The 18876-nt window shown below is 44.7% G+C and overlaps 1 protein-coding gene across 7 annotated transcripts in view; it reads right to left on the reverse strand.

Annotated features, from left to right (window-relative positions):
* The window catches only part of MAGI3 (membrane associated guanylate kinase, WW and PDZ domain containing 3), a 2362625-nt gene that overhangs the window by 111882 nt on the left and 2231867 nt on the right, over nt 1–18876 (reverse strand). For all 7 annotated transcript variants that reach the window (XM_085653126.1, XM_085653134.1, XM_085653154.1 and 4 more), the window contains one exon: nt 14393–14504. In XM_085653126.1, the coding sequence (XP_085509252.1) occupies nt 14393–14504 (112 nt within the window). The remainder of the gene's footprint in view (nt 1–14392; nt 14505–18876) is intronic.

The raw sequence follows: 18876 nt of genomic DNA on the forward strand, positions 1-18876 counted from the left end.
AGCTCCCTCAAAGAAACGTTCAGCTCGAACCTGTCTTCCACCGGTATCTCAAGTAACTTTTACATGCCCTCGCCTAGTAAAGTTACACAAGATTCCGGTTTAAAACCTTTGACACACCTAAAATAATGGTGTCATTGCACATAGGTGGTGAAAGAAGTTTGCAAATTAAACAAAGGCCTACATAAATGTGAAATGTCGCTGCAAGTCAGCCTCATACTCTTTTCCCCCATCATTTTCCCTTGTTGTAGGTACGTTTCAAGTGTGACTCCCTTGAGTCTGAGTGCCTACTAACATTATTTTATTTTCCAGGAGTTCCTGAACCGTTTTCAGTTAGAGCTCCTTCCCAGCGTCAGAGTTCTCCTTTGCACAAGTGATGAAAATGTTAAACAGCAGGCCCCTTCAATTAATTACTTTTGATGTCTCTGCCCCGAACAAAGTCCAACCTTTGCAAATGCTGACTGCGAAGACTTCACATGAACTCTGTATGAATTCAGGATACAAACGCTTGAGCAAAGCTCGTCCGAAACCTGAATTGCTCTTCGTCCTGCATTATAACAATAACCTACAGCAAATGCATCAACATTCTTTGTACCTACACTAACCTGACATGATTAGACCGAAAAACACGATAAAAAAATCCCAGAAAAGACCCTGCTGTGTACCTCAGAAAATGTGGCGCTGTGACCGAATTGTGAACTTGTGGTTTACAGCGCTGCACGCATGCTCACTTCCGCTGCAGCCAGGCAGAAAAGCGACATTCAAATCGAATAAGTGTTTTAAGATGTGCAAACAGAGGCTGCTGCAGGGAGCCGGCATTAGATCTCACCTGGAGCATATGCCGGAGATTGTCTCCATCCCTACAGCAGCTGGGCTGAAATTATAAACAGAGCTGCTTTTCATCATGCTTGTTTTAATGCCTACATTTCTGCTGTCACCGACACCTCAGGAAAAGTATTAACTGCAGAAACTAATGGTGCCTATTACCTGCTATCCATGCTCGCGGTGACGGGGAACAGCATCGCGGCACAAAAGTAAGCAAACAAACCCGCGAGTCTTGCGCGCGCGCCACAACAAGACATCTGGTTTCAATTATCGCGCCCGCGTCTGGGCACGATAATTCAAACCAGATGGTGCCTGTGCGGGTAACCGCACGCAATAGGCCGTGGGTGGAGCAAAGGCGGGACATGCACCCGCCTTTGCCCAATTGCGTGCTGTCTTTGTTAAAAAGACGCACGCAAAGGCCAAGAGCCTGGGACAAAACCAAAAGCACACGCACGGCCGTGTGCGAGCGTGTGGTGAGATTTCTAAAGCCCTTACATAAAATCTCGCAGAGCAGCGCATGTGCGCTGCGCTAGGCTCGGACTAAAAAAGCAGCACTGAAACAGAGATGATTCGGCCCCACCCCTTAGTCGATCTTCTGTTTGGGAACCTGACCTGGCAGCAGCGGTGTTAGTCCGTCTTCAAAATATATCAGTTACTCATAACTAAGAGACAGTGATCACGCATGTGCCCTTTGCCACATACAGTGGAATAAAGTGACAAATACAACAGGAATGACATTTACACTGTGAACGCCAACGAATACAATAGGAAGAGGGATAACATTACACTGGGAACTCTGACAAATAGAATGGGGAGAGGTTGTATAGTGAACTGTGTGACAAACACAACAGGAAGAGGTTCTACACTGTAAACTCAATAACAGACACCATTGGACGGGCTTTAATGTGCTGGACATGAGAGTTCTACTGAGACAGCCAGAGCTCTGGTTTTTAAGTTGTACATCGCAATTTGATGTATGAAGTAAAGCACTTTCTTTGTGAAAGTAGAAGCACGCCAAAGGATGGACGCAGTGAAGCTAACTCTTGCTCCCACTATGACTGCCTGATGGAAGGGCGATTCTCCCAATAGCCACGGTGTCATCATGCACTTAACTTATATGTGAAGAGTGTTGCATATTTCTTAAGAGCATCCCTTAAGGAGGAAAAGATCACGAAGGAGAAAAAAACTCCTTGGCAATATAGACAATTCCAATGAAGCAGACAAGGAATCCTACCTGCACGCCAAGCGCACCACCTCGGTGGCACCATGACTCCGCTCTGGTGACTTCTGCCGGCACGTGTATCAGGTGTCTGACCAAGTGAGCAGCTGAAGAATTCAAGCTCTTGTGAGCTCCAAGGAGCTTATTTTCTTAATACTGCGTTCTGCCTCCCTTTGGAATGGCTGACATAGGAGAATTGAGCAGGAGCAATGGTGTGTCGGTTGCAGTCCGCAGCAAAGCAGATGAAGACTGAAGAGATGCCAGGAGAGGCTCTGTGTTTGGAATTTGAACTGGTAAGGCAGAAAGACAGAGCAGGATAGCCAATCAGGCAGCGCAACTGCAGTGGGTGGTGCACCCAGGAGGCCAACTTGTAGATAAAGCAGTATCTGGCACTGATGTTCACAGAAGTCCAGCAAGTTGAGAAATATGAGAGTAGGTTGATTCCCAGCAGATGGTATCAAGCTGGTGGAAAGTAAGAAGACATGCTGAAGCGTCAAACCTGCCACCTTGAAATCTCATGTGTGGATGTACCGAGCTCGCTGCCTTAATGAAACAAAATAAGACAGACCATGGTTGGTACTTTCCCCCTTATCCATGAGGCCCACAGAGATGCCTAGCCTCATCAAGGAATCAGTGGTGTAATGAAACTTGAGGGGACCGCCTGCAAAGTATATGGAGGGCCCCACTCCAGATTCAGTCAGGAGCTCTCAGGCCAGAGTACGGTCCTAAAGGGGCCCCATGTAACCCGGGTGCCCCACACCACGGGTGCTGTGGGGGCCTGTGTTGTGCAACTGCAAGAAATATGAGGAAGAAGCAAAAATCATATCTCTTCACACCTGAAAGATCAGATGGTGGGGCTTTTAAAGAGCAAATGGGGAGATTACAGCAATGTGAGCAATGGTTGCAATTCTGCAGAGAACTGACAAAAATACATCCTCTCTGAATACTAAATTCGACAACTTGGCAAGAACTATGACTGCATTAGAAAATTGAACCCAAAAACCAGAAAAATCAATCCAAACCCTCCCCAAAAAAGATAGGTTCCAAAAAGACATAGTAAGAATGGTGCAGCTAAAAAAACCAAGCATTTGCAATGAAATAGGACTCACATTTATGCAAGACCTATTGCAATCAATCATAAGGCAGCATTTATGAAAGACAATGACACAAGCCAATTAAAAACATGGGCAGAGCATCCACTCCATACTCCATTACAGCATGCCTCGCAGAGCGAGCAGCACATGCGTACTGCCGCTATCGACTTGACCTAAAAAAATCAGATGGGTATTAATTGGTGACTGGAAAGTGAATTTAAAAAAAGGAATTTGAGAGTGCTAGATGAAGGAAGAGTGAACTTGAGCAACTACATTTCTGTCCGGATGGCAAAGGAGCTGGCTAATCTTACAAGAGGAACTGACACCAAAGGGGAGGTGCTGTTTTGACTGAAGTCATCCACTCTCTTAAAAGGGTGAAAGAGTAAAGGTCCTACCAGTATGTTACCTTTGTAATTAAACAGCTGAGAAATCGCTTCATGGAGGCAGAAACGACAAGAAGCTTGCTTCAACTGAGAAGTAACCATATTTACTTTCTTCCAGGAGCTTCTTAAATCGGAGAGAAAGAGGATAGAAAGAGAACTTGTTTCTGAGAGAACTAACAAAACATGTTGAAGTATTCTCCATGTTGAAAGAAAAGAAGATCCCATCCATCAGCCAGCAGTTCTTCAAGCAACTGATCATTACAGAACATTACTATTTACAACAGTCTATGACATCATGGATTCCAACATTACATGGTCATGGCACATGTAACCTAGCAACATCACAGTGTGGAATACCACACATCTCCCTTCCTTATAGGAGAACATACATGTAAATAACAAAGATATAAACACAATGAGAAACTTAAATTAATGATAACCTCAAGATAATTTGCAAATACTACTCAAACAAAATCAGCAAGATAACTTGGTTTTTTAACCATCCTTGAAGATGTTCTTTGAGAGTTCAACTTCTTATCCTCAACATCCTTATCTGGATGTGAATAAGAACCTCCCTTAGCAGAAACTAACCCCTTGCTTAGGTTCTGCATACTATTACACACTATTACTCTATTTAAATTCCAAATCCGATGGGCCTGCGTTTGAATAGCATTATTGAACGTTTTAATTACTTTAATGGGCTTCATGAATTTTGACGAAGAACTTCCCAACAACCCAGGGCATCTTATCCTAACCCAATCGCCAACATTTACTTTAGTTTTCTTCACCGCATGTTTGACATCAAAATATGCCTTTCTAGATTTTGCCTTCTCTTCTTCCACTCTCAGAATGCATTCCCCATCACACACACTCTCCTTGCCTTTAGCTAATTCATACTTGTTAACCCAAAATGGTTCAACACTAGTATTGGGTACCCTACCACAAAACAACAAAAAAGGAGTCTTCCCAGTTGTTGCATGTGGAGCCAATCTGTACTCTTCAATCTTCCCAATAACCTCCTTTTTCCAATCCAAATCCACACCTTTAGCCAATGCAATGGTTTCTTTAATAACCTTATTAAATCTCTCCACCATCCCATTGGCTTCAGGATGATAAAGAGCAGACGTCTTGTGAACAATACCTCTAGTAGATAAAAATTGTTCCATTTCCCTAGAAACAAGCTGAACACCATTGTCAGACAATATTGATGTTGGCAGGCCTTCTCTAACAAATAAGCTCTTCAAACATTCAATCACCTTACTAGTATTAATCGTTGATAGAAAGAAAATCTCAGGCCACCTTGAGAACATATCTATTACAACCAAAATGTAAATCTGAGATGCTTTTTCTTGTATGGGACCAACAATATCCAAAGCTATTTCTTGCCACGGACCATTAGGGCGTTTCCTCAAGACCATAGGTTGCAAATGAACACACTTGTTCTTATCACTAACTGCACAAGCAACACAGTCCCTTATGATTCGCTCTATCATCCTGTCCATTCCAGGCCACTAATAAGACATGCAAAGTATTTCTTTACTTTTTGACAAACCTGAATGAGCCACATGCACTAAATCAATTAATTATTTTCTAAGACTAGTAGGAGGAATCAATCTTGTTCCCCTAAACAGCAAGTTATTGTCTACAGATAATTCATGACGTATTGCCCAAAAAGATCTTGTACCTTCTGACCCATCTTTACTAGAAATCCACCCTTTCTTTACCAAAGATGCTACTTCACTCAATGTCACATCACCCTCTAATTCCTTCAACCATCTTTCTTCTGAAATAATGTCATGATCTACCACACAAACTATTTAATCATCCTCACCATCATCTAAACTGTCTTCATGCACACTACTGTTTGGTACTAAGCGTGAAAGAACATCCGCAATTCCATTTTCAATCCCAGGAATATATTTTATATCAAAACTATATTCCTGTAATTCAATAATCCATTTGGTTATCCTTCCAGAAATGAGGTCTAACCCCTTTTTGCTAAATATTTTTATCAAGGGTTTATGGTCTGTATGGACTTCAAAATCCACACCCCACAAGAATTTCTTTAACTTCTTCACAGCCCAAGATACCGCTAGAGCTTCCCTTTCCACTTCTGAATATCGTGTCTCTGGATCTCTGAGACTCCTTGACAAAAACATAATTGTACGCATGCCATCAACCCCACGTTGCTTCAGCACAGCTCCAAGGCCTTTTTCACTAGCATCAGTCACCAAGATGGATTTACTTGCAGGGTTGAAACTTTTTAATGAAGGAGCCTGACTAAGCTTCTTCTTAATGGCCACAAATTCATTCTCACACAGATCTGACCATACAAATTCTTCACCTTTTCGCAATAGCTGCCTCATGTTCACTGTTGCTACCGCAAAACCCATCACAAATTTTTGCAGAATATTCTATCATGCCTAAAAATTTCATCAATTCAGTTTTGTCAGAAGGGGAACACATCCTCGTGATGGTCTCAATTAAATCAGATTTAGGTTTCACACCTTCCCCAGAAATACTATGTCCCAGATAATTGATGGGGCTCGATCTGAACTTACACTTCTCCACCTTAACCGTAAGATTATGTTTATACAAATTCCTCAGAACAGTTTTCAACCTAATGTCGTGTTCCATGTCATCTTTTGCAAACACCAAGATGTCATCCTGGTATACACATACCCCTGGAAGATCTTTTAACACCCTTTCCATCACCCTTTGGAACACTGAAGAGGCAGACACCAAACCAAAAGGCATTCTTCTGAACCTAAAAGTTCCAAAAGGTGTGATAAAGGATGTGTAGTCCCGTGATGATTCTTCTAGCTCTATTTGATGATAGGCCGAAGTCAGATCTATTGTGCTAAATACTTTAGCTCCATCGAGTAACGTCAGCAATTCAGTTATGTTCGGCAATGGATACCTATCCACTACCACACATTTGTTAAGTTGCCTCAAGTCGATGCATAAACGAAAGTTCCCATTGGGTTTGCGTGCTGCCACGACCGGGGCCAACCATTCAGATCCCTCTATTTCCTCAATAATTCCGCAACTGCTTAACTTTTGTATTTCCATCTTCATGTCTTCCCTAACAGATAATGGCACACTTCTCACTTTACAACACACAGGAATTGCATCACCTTTTAATTGAATTTTATGTTGATACACCTTTAAACAACCTAAAGTTTCCTTAAATACATTTGGAAACTCCGTCTTTAAATTGTGCACATACTCCTCACACACGTTCTTATCCACAGATTGAATCTTATCCCTTAGCTGTATAAAAGGATTTGCGTTGGGATCTAGAAATACCCCTAGATCACCCTGATGGATCCAGCTAATAATACTGTCTCCACGCTTTGACACATACATTTTTCCCGATACCATCCTATCTTTATATTCAATCAATCCTACAAAATATCCATGTAGTTTTATTGGCTCTCCTCCATATGCCAAAGGAATGATATCCGGTTTCATTATGGTAATCTTTCCTTTGAGCTTTGTGTTGTAAAACTCATTAGAGACGATGGTAATCTTTGCTCCAGAATCGAATAGTACCTTAGTTTTTTCCCATTCTACTACAATTTCATCATAAGGGCAAGATTTGCTATTACCTTTGTTTTCAACCTGTATTACTATCTGCCCACAAACATGATCTTTCGAATTAAATTGTCCTAACTCCCCTTGATATATTTCAACTGCTTTCACTTTAGGTTTAGATTTTGTTTTGCATAAAGCCGTGAAATGCCACTTTAATTTACATTTGGAGGATGTTTGATTGAGGGCTGGACATCTTTTGTCATTAGCAAGATGTCCCACCTTACCGCATCTATAGCATTTTCTTTCAGGCCACCCCTTCTCAGGATTACTCTTCGCTTCAATATTGCGATTTTCTGGCTTAACTTTAACTAACTCAACATTAGACCCTTTTTCCGAGTCCTTCTTTATAACAGCAACACATTTTAACGAGTGCTCAATACGTTTGGCAGTTGTTAACACTTCCTCAAGCGTTGGTTCATCTTTTAACCACAATTCCTCCCTAATTTTCTCAATGGTGCAACCAAACATGAACTGATCCCTAATGCGTTCATCAGTTAAATTGTCAAATTTGCATGAGGAAGCCAGTTTTCTTAGTTGGGTTATATAATCCTAAATTGTTTCATCAGCAGATTGCATCCTTTTTGCAAATTGGTATCTTTCTAAGATTGTGCTGACTTTAGGGAGATAATGCTTGTCGAGTTTCTTAATGCATACTTCATAATCATTGAATCTACCCGCCTCTGAAGCTGAAAGTTCTGGCAAATGATCAAATACATCCTGACCTTCAGAACCTAAACAGTGTAGAAGCAGAGATGACTTTCTTTCTGCGCTCAAAGAGGGTCCACAAACTCTGGCATACCTCTCAAAAACCACCTTCCATTTTTTCCACTTAATGGGAGGTGACCCAGGACACGACAAAAAAAATGGAGCTGCAGTAACATTTTGCATGTCTGCGTATTGTAACTTTAACTAATGCAAACCACAGTATTGTAAATAACCCAATGTTAAATAAAAGAAGTTAACTTCTTTACATAAACATCACACTTTTCAAAAGCTTATGTTCTTTGTCAAATATGTGATTTCCTAATTTTATATCAGCAGTAAATATTATTATTATTTTTTTTAATTGCATATTTCAAATATTATGTATACAATTCCCCCCCGAAAAAAACTGTCAAATGTATTTGCCCCCAGAATCTTATCTTAAACTATTTTCAAAAGAAGCAAACACAAGAAAATGATTTTTTTACTGTTCCATTTTCTATGCCTCCCTTGTGTTGAACGCCCAGTCTTCCTTCGCTTGTTTTATAATGATGATGACAAAGTCAATGACTCCGTGCGCGCTGTGATTTATACGCTCACGATGAACTCTGGTCGTTGCTAGGATACAGTAAACAAGATGGCCACCACGCACGCATGAACAACAGCGTGATGCGTGATGACAATTTCCGGAGCGATCGGAGAAGTGATGACGAAGACGGATGCTGAAATTCGAGTTCCAGACGAAGACGGAGGCTGAAATTCGAGTTCCAAAAGCATGGATCACAAACAGGCTGAAGTTCCAGATTCCAGGTAGACCGATGCCACTTCACCTTGGTTACCAATGTTTATATACACGAAGATTTTCAAATGTACTCACACACGCGAGGAAACGATTCCAACGTAGAAATGCTCACAACTTTCACCGCAAATCCCAACATGTGAAAGTAAATACCGATCCCTCAACGTGTCCAGCGATGCAACCACGCAATATACAGGAACAGTTTAAACGTGCATAGAGATGTTAACACGTTATTCATAGCAACACAGTCCAAAGCACTTTCAATCAGAGATAGATGCAATGAAAGAAAAAATGCCACGTAAAGTCACAGGGAAAACTTACACGTCACGTACGCCGATGCGGTGAGACTCGCAGCATACAATGATGTATTGATAACAAAAACACCATTTGAAGATTCACTTTAAATTTCTTTACGCTCTCCGTTGTGACCAATCAAATCCAGAAGTGTGCTCCTCTTTCCACAAATGTCATGAGCAGCATCAGATTTTATATTGTTCTTAACCCCTTCAGTGCCCGCCCCTTTCCCCGCCCAGTGCCGGCCGTTGCATTAGCGGGCGGGGTCTATGACGAGCTGGACTCGTCATGGGCACAGCGCCACCGCGGCCCATGACGAGTCCAGCTCGTCATGGGCACTGAAGGGGTTAAGAAGTGAGAAAGAGTTAGGTTCCTTCTTTAGATACTAAATCCAGCAAATTGTTGTTGAGATCTTCTTTTGATACTCCTGAGCCGACTACGCCAGTGAAGTATTCTCCATGTTGAAAGAATCAGGTACTCATGTAAGCAGATGTAGGAAGTTTATTCCATAAAAGAAGATCCCATCCATCAGCCAGCAGTTCTTCAAGCAACTGATCATTACAGAACATTACAATTTACAACAGTCTATGACATCATGGATTCCAACATTACATGGTCATGGCACATGTAGCCTAGCAACATCACAGTGTGGAATACCACACATGTTTTTGTTGTAATAAAATGAATCATAAGGAATACCTTTTCTGGAATATGCTGGAGTTTAGGGCCTCTTGGGTTTGTTGCAGGATGGAACGCTATCCGTATAGTATATTTGGGGATCCCAACCCCCCTGAGTGAAAGTGAGACCCCACACAACCTCAAAAGAGACTTATGGATGCTTTCATGGTAATAGGCATTTTTGGTTCAAATTTGCAGTAGAATTTCAAAGTAGTACGAACGAAGAGCAAGTACAGCACGGCAGGGGGGGGGGGGCGCGCTGTGCATCTTCTACTCCAAAGATGGCCGCTTTGTCATAACATAATGATGGGTGGGTAGTGCATGTTCCAAGAATCAGTCAGAAGGCCATGCAGTTCTGATGTGCTCTTTGCCGCTCCACAGTGGTGATGTATATTTTGACCACTGCTGGGTTTTCCTCCAAAGCTGCTTCCTCTCCATCTCAGCGTACGATAGCAGCGGCAGGGTCTGTGCTGTGTTATCCCGGTTTAAGTCTACAAAGCATGGTGGCCTTCAGTGCGTGTGCAAACACAGGCAGTTTGGCGCATGCGAAATGTAGTGATCCTGCCAAGTAGAAAACCAGCTTCTCATGTCAACCTCAGTATACTGAACATGTATCCGTTCATGATAAGGGCTCTCTGTCACACATGCAGACTATGCACACATGCAGGGTTGCTAGAATGGCTTAGGGGATGGTGGACTGGGACCATTGTTAGCCAGGGAAAGCATCAGCTAGAAACTGCTTTGTTGCTTCTCGTGTTTGCCTGGGGCACAGTTGCAGGGCAGAGGGTGAGGGTCTGTGAATACTCTGGGTTCTGCAGGGAGAAGGGTGAGATTATTCAATGATGTACCTTGTGCTTGGTGATGACACTAAAAACACCCAGTTTTGCACGATTTGAGGTCCTGACTGGCTTTAGGTGTATGTCAGGTGTATTATATCTGGATGCAAAAACAAAGTTCGGAGTGGAACCAAAATACCGGTCGGGGGCCAGGCCCGGTTCTAGCGGGTGGGCCAGGCCCACCCAAACATGAGCCTGACCCACCCAAACGGGAGCCTTGGCCCTCGCAGTGAGGGCTTTAAGGCAGGCGCGCAACGGCATTGAGCTCAAAGGGCTGTCTGTGTGTGTGTGCGCCCGGGCTGAGACAGCTTCCCGGGCGCGCGCACACAGACAGTTTTTGAGATTATCGCAGCCGCACCCGAGTACTTAACAGGTCTTTCAAAGACCATTTACATGTTAACGAGGCTTTGTTTATTTTTTCACCCCTTCATCTCCACATGGCAAAAGGCGACAAATCCTTTCTTTGACAACGGTAACCTTTGACGACTGTTCTGCTGCGTGGGTATTTCTTTTTCTATGCTGAGCAGGAGAAAAGAAGTTTGTGTATTCCTATTCTCCTTTCCTGACCCCTGCAGCGGCTTATCACATCAGGCTGTGACACAAAGTTTGACTAATGGAGTAGTAGGTAAGAGAATGTGTTACTATTTGTTTTTCTTTTAAAAATCTGCACAGGCCCAGCAGGACACATACTTGGTGTGCGCTTCATTTAAACAGTTTTTATCATTATCATGGCCGATGCAGGACAACAATAAGACAATAAAAGATGCCCCAATAACGCTGGTGATTAATGATCCTGCTGGAGAGCAATCATTTGTCTGTTAGTAGTTTTTAAATGCAGATGAACTGTATTTTATGTGGAAGCTCAGTGGGTTACTGCCTTTGTCACAGAGATCCTTGTGTTACTTGCAGTTCAGAAGTTACAATCCTAACATAGGACAGTGACCAATGAACTGTCACCAAAGAGCTGCATACAAACATGAATGGTATAGTTAGAACTTCGCTTTTTTTGTTTTGTGATATAGTTAGAACTTGCTCAGTCTTTCATCATTCTAATGTTGCTAAAATGAGTATCTTTGGGCAGATATACATTTTTGTCAGTAAAGCTGACCCCCCATGGAATACTCTTTAAATCCTAAGGTTGTGTTTCTCCAGACCAAACCCTCTCAAAATATACTGCCCACCAGTATGGATGACATGTGATTCCTACACCTTGTAATCCTCATTGGTTTATGTGACATTCCCTGTAGACTGATTTACATACTTGTATGATTCATTGTCTCTGTATAATGTGTGCGTGGTGTAAAGTACTCACACACACTACACTGATATGAGTAGCACTATACAACAAATGAAATGCATATGAGAGAGGGGTTACGAAGCGATGAGGGGCACTGGTGGAGGGTGGCATTGAGGGAATCTGAGGAGGAGTTAGTGGGAGTGGCTGTGGAGCGATGAGGGGCACTGGTGGAGGGTGACAGCAGGGCTCGAGTCGGGGTACCACGCGGGTGGACTGCGTCCCCCCACTTATTTTACCGGGAGCTCGAAAACTGGAGCAAATGGAGCCACACATTAACTCTTTGGCCTCTCTGGGGCGAGATCGGAGCTCATTCAGAATGTTCCTCACGCGCTGGCTTCTCTGATGCAATGGCATCTAAGGGGTGAGCGAGGGGAGTCAATGAGTCTGATGGTGCAAGCCACCTTTCGTGACGTCACTTCCTGTCGTGACGTCAGCTTCCCCCCAGTTCTGTTTTTAGGACTTGTGCCCTGGTTGACAGTGAGGGAATCTGAAGAAGAGGTCATGGGGCGGAGGGGGAGCTAGGGAGGGATGAGGGGCACTGGTGGAGGGTGGTAGTGAGGGAGTCTGAGGAGGAGGTCATGAGGGGGAGGGGCTACCGAGAGATAAGGGGCGATGGTGGCAGTGAGGGAATCCGAGGAGGAGGTCATGAGGGGGAGGGGCTATGGGGAGATGAGGGGCACTTGTGGCGTGTGGCAGTGAGGGAATCTGAGGAAGAGGTCAATAGGGAGGGCCATGGAGGGATGAGGGGCACTGTTGGAAGGTGGTAGTAAAGCTATTTACGGAGAAAGAGGTTATTGGTGTGGCGCCAAAAAAGACTTTTGCATCAGCGCTAAAGCCGGCCCTGTCATGGCCTGTTTTTGTTAATTTAATAGTCGGGTCATAAGGGCTACTGTGGAACATACTTTAAAGTGCATACTAATTATATTTACTGCTATATTCAATGTTTTAAGTTTGAAGGTGATTTTACTAATGTTTTTACCGGGGAAAAAGGAAAGTGGAGCCCGATAGTGCCTGATATGGGGCTGGGGCCCAAGGTCAGCTGTGAGATAAGGTGCACTGGAGAGGAGTAGTGGATAATCAAGCCTGTAAGAGTGCGTTGCAGAGTCTGGGGTCAGGTGGAGGTAGTAATGAAGAGGGATTCTCTCTGAAGGCTCGCACAGAGGGAGCCTGTAAGGGAGTGCGTTGCAGAGTCCGGGGTCAGGAGGAGGTAGTAATGAAGAGGGATTCTCCCTGAAGGCTCGCACAGAGGGAGCTTGTAAGGAAGTGCGTTGCAGAGTACGGGGTCAGGAGGAGGTAGTAATGAAGAGGGATTCTCCCTGAAGACTCCCACAGAGGGAGCCCAAGAAGTGTCAGTTGCTTGATACTCAGAAACCTCCTCTTCCCATCAAAGGAACATTACATGGAAAAAACACTTTTTGAGAGTGATAATATTTAGAAAGAGATTTGGAAAAGAGTGCGTTTTACTGGGCCTTCTAAGACTAAGAAGAGATAAAGGAGGGCCCGGAAGCAGGCTTGCCCAGACATATATGCGACAAATCGAACCCGCAGTGGCCCACCCAAATGCACCCTTGGCCCACCCAAATAAAAATTCCTGGAGCCGGGCCTGTCGGGGGCACAGAAATGGGAATCACAGAAATTGAGTTTGTGTGTTCAAGCCATGATGTTAATTACTTAGGCCGCACCCCCTTTAGCGATTCCCTCACTTTTTTATCCCACTTAAAGACCTGCCATTACCTAATAAACTTGAAGAATAAAAAAACGCTAGCCCAACACGCATGGCACAACGGCACACGCTATTAAGAGCTAATTGTTACGCCGTTCTACAGTGCGCGCATTAATAACGTGCTCGGCAGATTCAATTAAATGTAATTCAGGCATGGCTCAAGTCGAGCCAGCTGCAGGGAACTACCGCAATCTGCGGAGCATGCTAGGTTTCTACGCGTCTGATACAATTAACGATCGATGTAATATTTCAATTTACTGGAATGGATTAACTCGGTAATTACCAATAAAAAAGTAAATTGTAGGTACAAAGGAAGCCATGACATTCCTCACGCAGAGCCGGCATTTGCAAAAATAACGCCCAGTGCGTGGGCGGAGAGAAATTTGGCCCCTTGCTGATGGTAGCTCAATGAGGCAGCTGGGGGTCCCTATTGTGTTCACTCGTCAGTACCTGGATGAGCTGAAACATCCCCCGGAATTCACGATAGTTTAGCTGCAGCACACAGATGGTTTTGTTGATGAGTGCCAGCAGGGGTCCGAGGGTGAAGAAAGGGAGCTAAAGGGGTGTTAAACCATCACCTGCCGTATGATCTTGAAGGACTGAAACCACTTTAATCTGCCAAATCAAGACAGAAACGAACAGGCAGGGACAAGGACTATGCTGAAGTGTGAAGAGAGGTGCTGTTGACACAATCTTAATGCACACAGCTCTATGCGCCTCTCAGAAAATTGGCACCCTGAGCCTTGGCCCAGCCTGCCATGCTAAAGGCCGGCCCTGCGTCGCGCCTCTTCACACATTGCTGACCACCAATTTAGAGTCTTGAAGTCCCCCCAGCACACTAACCATGAACAGGTTGTTTTAATGCCGTTCGTGAGCGCCTGAGAGGATCCCCAAAGAATGTTAGCAAAACTGCAAACAAAGTCATTCCTGATCCAATGAGTGTCGTACCTGAGAATGCCGGCTCCCCGGGACCAAGGCTAGGCCCGCCTCAGAGGGCGGGGGATGCTTCTGGTCGGACCAGGAGAACCTGTAGTTTCCACCTTCGGTTTCTAGAACACTCCTGCAACAGGGAGAAGGTCAGATGAAAATACAAATTTTATCAGAGATGACACTGGTAATCAGATTATTAAATTATTTGTAACATGCTAAGAAAATACTTGACACTATTTGTTAAAACAATAGCGAACATTCGGGAATGTTCTCTTATTGGTTGAAAAACTCTCCGCGTTGTATTCCTATAAATGTCCCGAGATGTGGCACACTGCACTGGGGGTGCAGCGTGCTCCTTGTTATTTATCAGGTGGACAACGGTAAGGAATCTAATCCACGTCCCAAAGAGCAGGCTACTGCAGTACTTCATTCACCTCCATGGCCGCGGCAGGTGCCTCTTTCATTCTGCTATCATCCATTAAGGGTGGACGAGCCCCACAGTACTGTTAATGGTGCTGCACGGTGTGGGGTCCCACTGCTAGGTTATTTAGGAAGTGAGTAACTGAGAGGTAAGTAAAACCCTTCTTGGACACCCAAGACCCTCCTCAGCACTGGCCCTTGGCAGTGCGCAGGACAGAAAGCCCCCTCCTCTGTAGGGCAAAGGAAGTGTATTGGTGGCGGAGTGCTGCAATGCATCAAGCCCAGCCCTCATTTCTGCTCACTGCAGCCGTCAGAGAGTAGTGCCAAACGTTAAGAGGAAGGAAAGCAGCACAGCCTTGTGCTGGAGGCTGAGGCGCTGTGGCCCATCCAGGACCCCTCCCTGGAAGATGCAGGTAGTGTGGTGTGACTAAACACGCTGATGTTTTATGGTGGTCTTGTACATTAACTCAGAGTAGGCTAGTAAAATATGGGGTTCCACAGGGCTCAGCGATCAGCCCAATTTTGTTTAATCTATACCTATGCCCACTTATCTCTCTTACAAAATCCTATGGCATTGAGGTTATAAATTATGCAGATGATACCCAACTCGTCTTTTCCCTTGAGGGCAATGATGCAGTTGCTCTGGAGAAATTCCATAGCTGCATGCGAGAAACAGCAGGCTGGCTTAGGGAAAACTCATTGCAATTTAATGGGGACAAGACAGAAATACTGTGCTGTACTGCAAGTAAAATCCCTTGCCCCCTGCCAGTAGACTTCTGGCCAGGCTCTGGTAATAACCCTCCAGCGCCTGTGAAAACAGTTCGCAATTTAGGAGTACTGCTGGACAGTAATCTGCAATTGGACTCACACGTAGATAAAACCGTGAGTACCTGTTTTTCTCTGCTCCGAGCCCTTAGAAAAATACTCCCTTTTCTACCTGTCTCAGCCAGACCGCAGGTGGTAAGGAGTATTATTTTGAGCAGACTAGATTACTTCAATGCCCTTCTCCTAGGAGCCACAATTTCTATGCTAAAAAAAACTCCAAAGGATACAGAAGATTGCAGCTAAACTTGCACTGAATAAACAACGTAGAGCTTCATCCTCGCTTGCCTTGAAAGATCTCCATTGGCTGCCTATGGCACAGTGAGTACAGTTCAAGGCAGTATGTATCGTCTATAGAGCAGTACATAAAATGGGGCCTAAGTCACTACAGAGGAAATTCCTATGGTTTTCTCCAGCAAGAAGCCTACGTTCCTCTTCAGCCAGCTTGATATGTGTTCCACATGTCAAGAAAGTTCGACTGGGAGGGCAGATCATTTAGTGTGGTAGCCTCCGACTTTGGAATACTGTGCCAAGAGAGCTTAGACAAATGGACTCACTGTCCTGCTTTAGGAGGGAATTGAAATCAAAACTTTTTCCTAGAGATTAATTCCAGTCCTATGCTCTAGCTCAGTTACATACAGTGTTTTAGTAATCCCAGCGCCAGGATACCCGTTGGGTGATAGCCGCGCTATAGAAGTATTCCCTTACATTAACATAGGGCCGTAACATGGGTTTGATGGACCTTGAAACAACTTTCTGGCCAGTGTAAGTTTTGCTTTACTTAAGCAGAATATCACAGAATAAAACGTTTAAAGATGCATTGTTGAATTATGAAACTGCAGCCCGGAGTGCACCTGTCTGCATCTACACTACTTTTTGACAGCAGTCTGAAGGCAAAAGCGTTTCTTTCTTTGCCCTTGCCAGGTCGCCAGTTGTCCCTTACCCGTTTCAAACGCAAGATATGCCTGCTCTTCAGATGCTTCAAATGAAGCCATTGATTCTGGAAATATGATTCTGTTAGTAAAGAACAAGTTACTTACCTTCGGTAACGCTTTTTCTGGTGGATACAGTATCTGCCTGTGGATTCCTCACCTTGTGAATATCCCCTGCGCCAGCAACATTCGGAAACTTTTGTAGCAGTCCACGCCGATTAGGTCGAAGACGACGTCACAGAGACACGGCTCCGCTAGCGACTCCGCTGATGTCACCGGCTCCATAAGAAGACCTCGTCGGCGTGATGACGTCAGTTCCGCCCTTTTTTCCATGCCTTCGAGGCACATGGACGGACTGACAGTAATATATACACAGTATACACAGTACATAATCTACAAATCAACACACACAGTGTGGAGAATAAAAAGGAAGGCAAAAGAAACAACACAATGCCTTTGACAGTAACAAATGCATTTTGAAACACCACCATTAAAATTGTAGGTATACAAGGGTGGACAACGGGGAGGCGGGTGGGTCAGTGAGGAATCCACAGGCAGATACTGTATCCACCAGAAAAAGCGTTATCGAAGGTAAGTAACTTGTTCTTCTGATGGATACATCTGCCAGTGGATTCCTCACCTTGTGAAAAGATTCCCACAGCAGTCCCACTCCCGGAGGAGGGTGTCCACCCTTTTATACCAGAAAGTCCTGAAGGACGGAACGAGCAAAATGTCCGTCCCTCCTCACCTCGGAATCCAAGCAGTAATGCTTTGCGAAAGTGTGAAGGGAGGCCCAAGTTGCCGCCCTACAAATGTCCTCCACAGGAACACCTCTAGACAAATCAGAAGTGGAAGACTAAGCTCTAGTAGAATGAGCCCTTAAACCCTCTGGAGATTCCTTACCGGCCAAAGAGTAGCATATCTTTATGCACAAGACAATCCATCTGGAAAGGGTGCGCTTGTGCACCGCTCTGCCTTTCCTGCAGCCAACAAAGCCCACAAAGAGCTGGTCGTCAACTCAGAAGTCTTTTGTCCTGTCAAGGTAGAAGCTCACCGCCCTCTTAGGGTCCAAGCCGTGAAGTCTCTCCTCCTCCTTGGAAGGGTGAGGGGAGGATAGAAGGTAGGGAGGGTAATGGACTGCCCCAGATGGAAGGGAGATACCACTTTAGGCAGAAAAGCAGCCCTGGTCTTGAGTACCATTCTTTCAGCATGAATGGTCAAGAACGGGGGTTTTGAACTCAGAGCTTGAAGCCCTCTTACCCTCCTTGCCGAGGTGATCGCAATGAGAAAAACCGGCTTGAAAGACAACAGTCTCAAGGGACACTTGTGTAAGGGCTCGAAGGGAGAACCCATCAGATAAGTTAAGACAAGATTTAAGTCCCATTGAGGCACAATAAAAGGGGTAGGAGAAAACTTGTTTGTAAGGCCTTTCAGAAACCGTAAAACAATAGGAGATTTAAACAATGATGGTTGATCCGGCAAATACAGGAATGCCGACAAGGCTGAAAGATATCACTTTACAGTGGCTACAGCAAAACCTTGCTGAGCAAGAAAAAGGGCAAACTGAAGAATGTCAAATAAACGAGCCCTCAAAGGATCAATTGACTTCTCCCCACACCAGAACACAAATTTAGACCACCTATAGGAATAGAGAGATTTGGTGGAATGATGTCTGGCAGACAAAATTACATCCACAACATCTGGCGGGAGAGAAAGAGAATTCAGGTTGCACCGTTCAATCTCCAGGCATGAAGGTATAAGCTCTGGAGATGGGGGTGTAGAACCTGCCCCTCCGACTGCGAGAGGAGGTCTGCCCTCAGAGGAAGACTGAGCGAAGGGCATGAGGAGAGGTGGAGAAGATCTGTATACCACACCCTTCTTGGCCAATAAAGGAGATGCGAGTCCCATCTCAAATGAAACGCGTCCCCCAAAGCTCCCTGCATCGGATACTAGAGACTGCAGAATGACGGGCAGTGAGCGTTCTCGTGAGTGGCAAACAGGTCCACCCGAGAAGTTCCCCACATCCGAAAGACGTGACGAACCACCTCCGGATGAAGCCTCCACTCGTGGTCGGCGGAAGAACTGCCGACTGAGACTGTCTGCACGTACGTTCAGAACCCCGGCCAGATGATTTACCATCAGACAAATCTGATGATCCTGAGTCCAGGACCAGAGACGCAAAGCCTCTCTGCAGAGACAATGAGACCCCACTCCTCCCTGCTTGTTGACATACCACATCGCGGTGGTGTTGTCCGTCAGGACTTGATCCGACTGACCGCGAAGGGAAGGGAGAAAGGCCTTGAGCACCAAACATATCGCCCGCAGTTC

The sequence above is a fragment of the Triturus cristatus genome, chromosome 1_1 (assembly GCF_964204655.1).
Source record: "Triturus cristatus chromosome 1_1, aTriCri1.1, whole genome shotgun sequence".
NCBI classification, from domain to species: domain Eukaryota; kingdom Metazoa; phylum Chordata; class Amphibia; order Caudata; family Salamandridae; genus Triturus; species Triturus cristatus.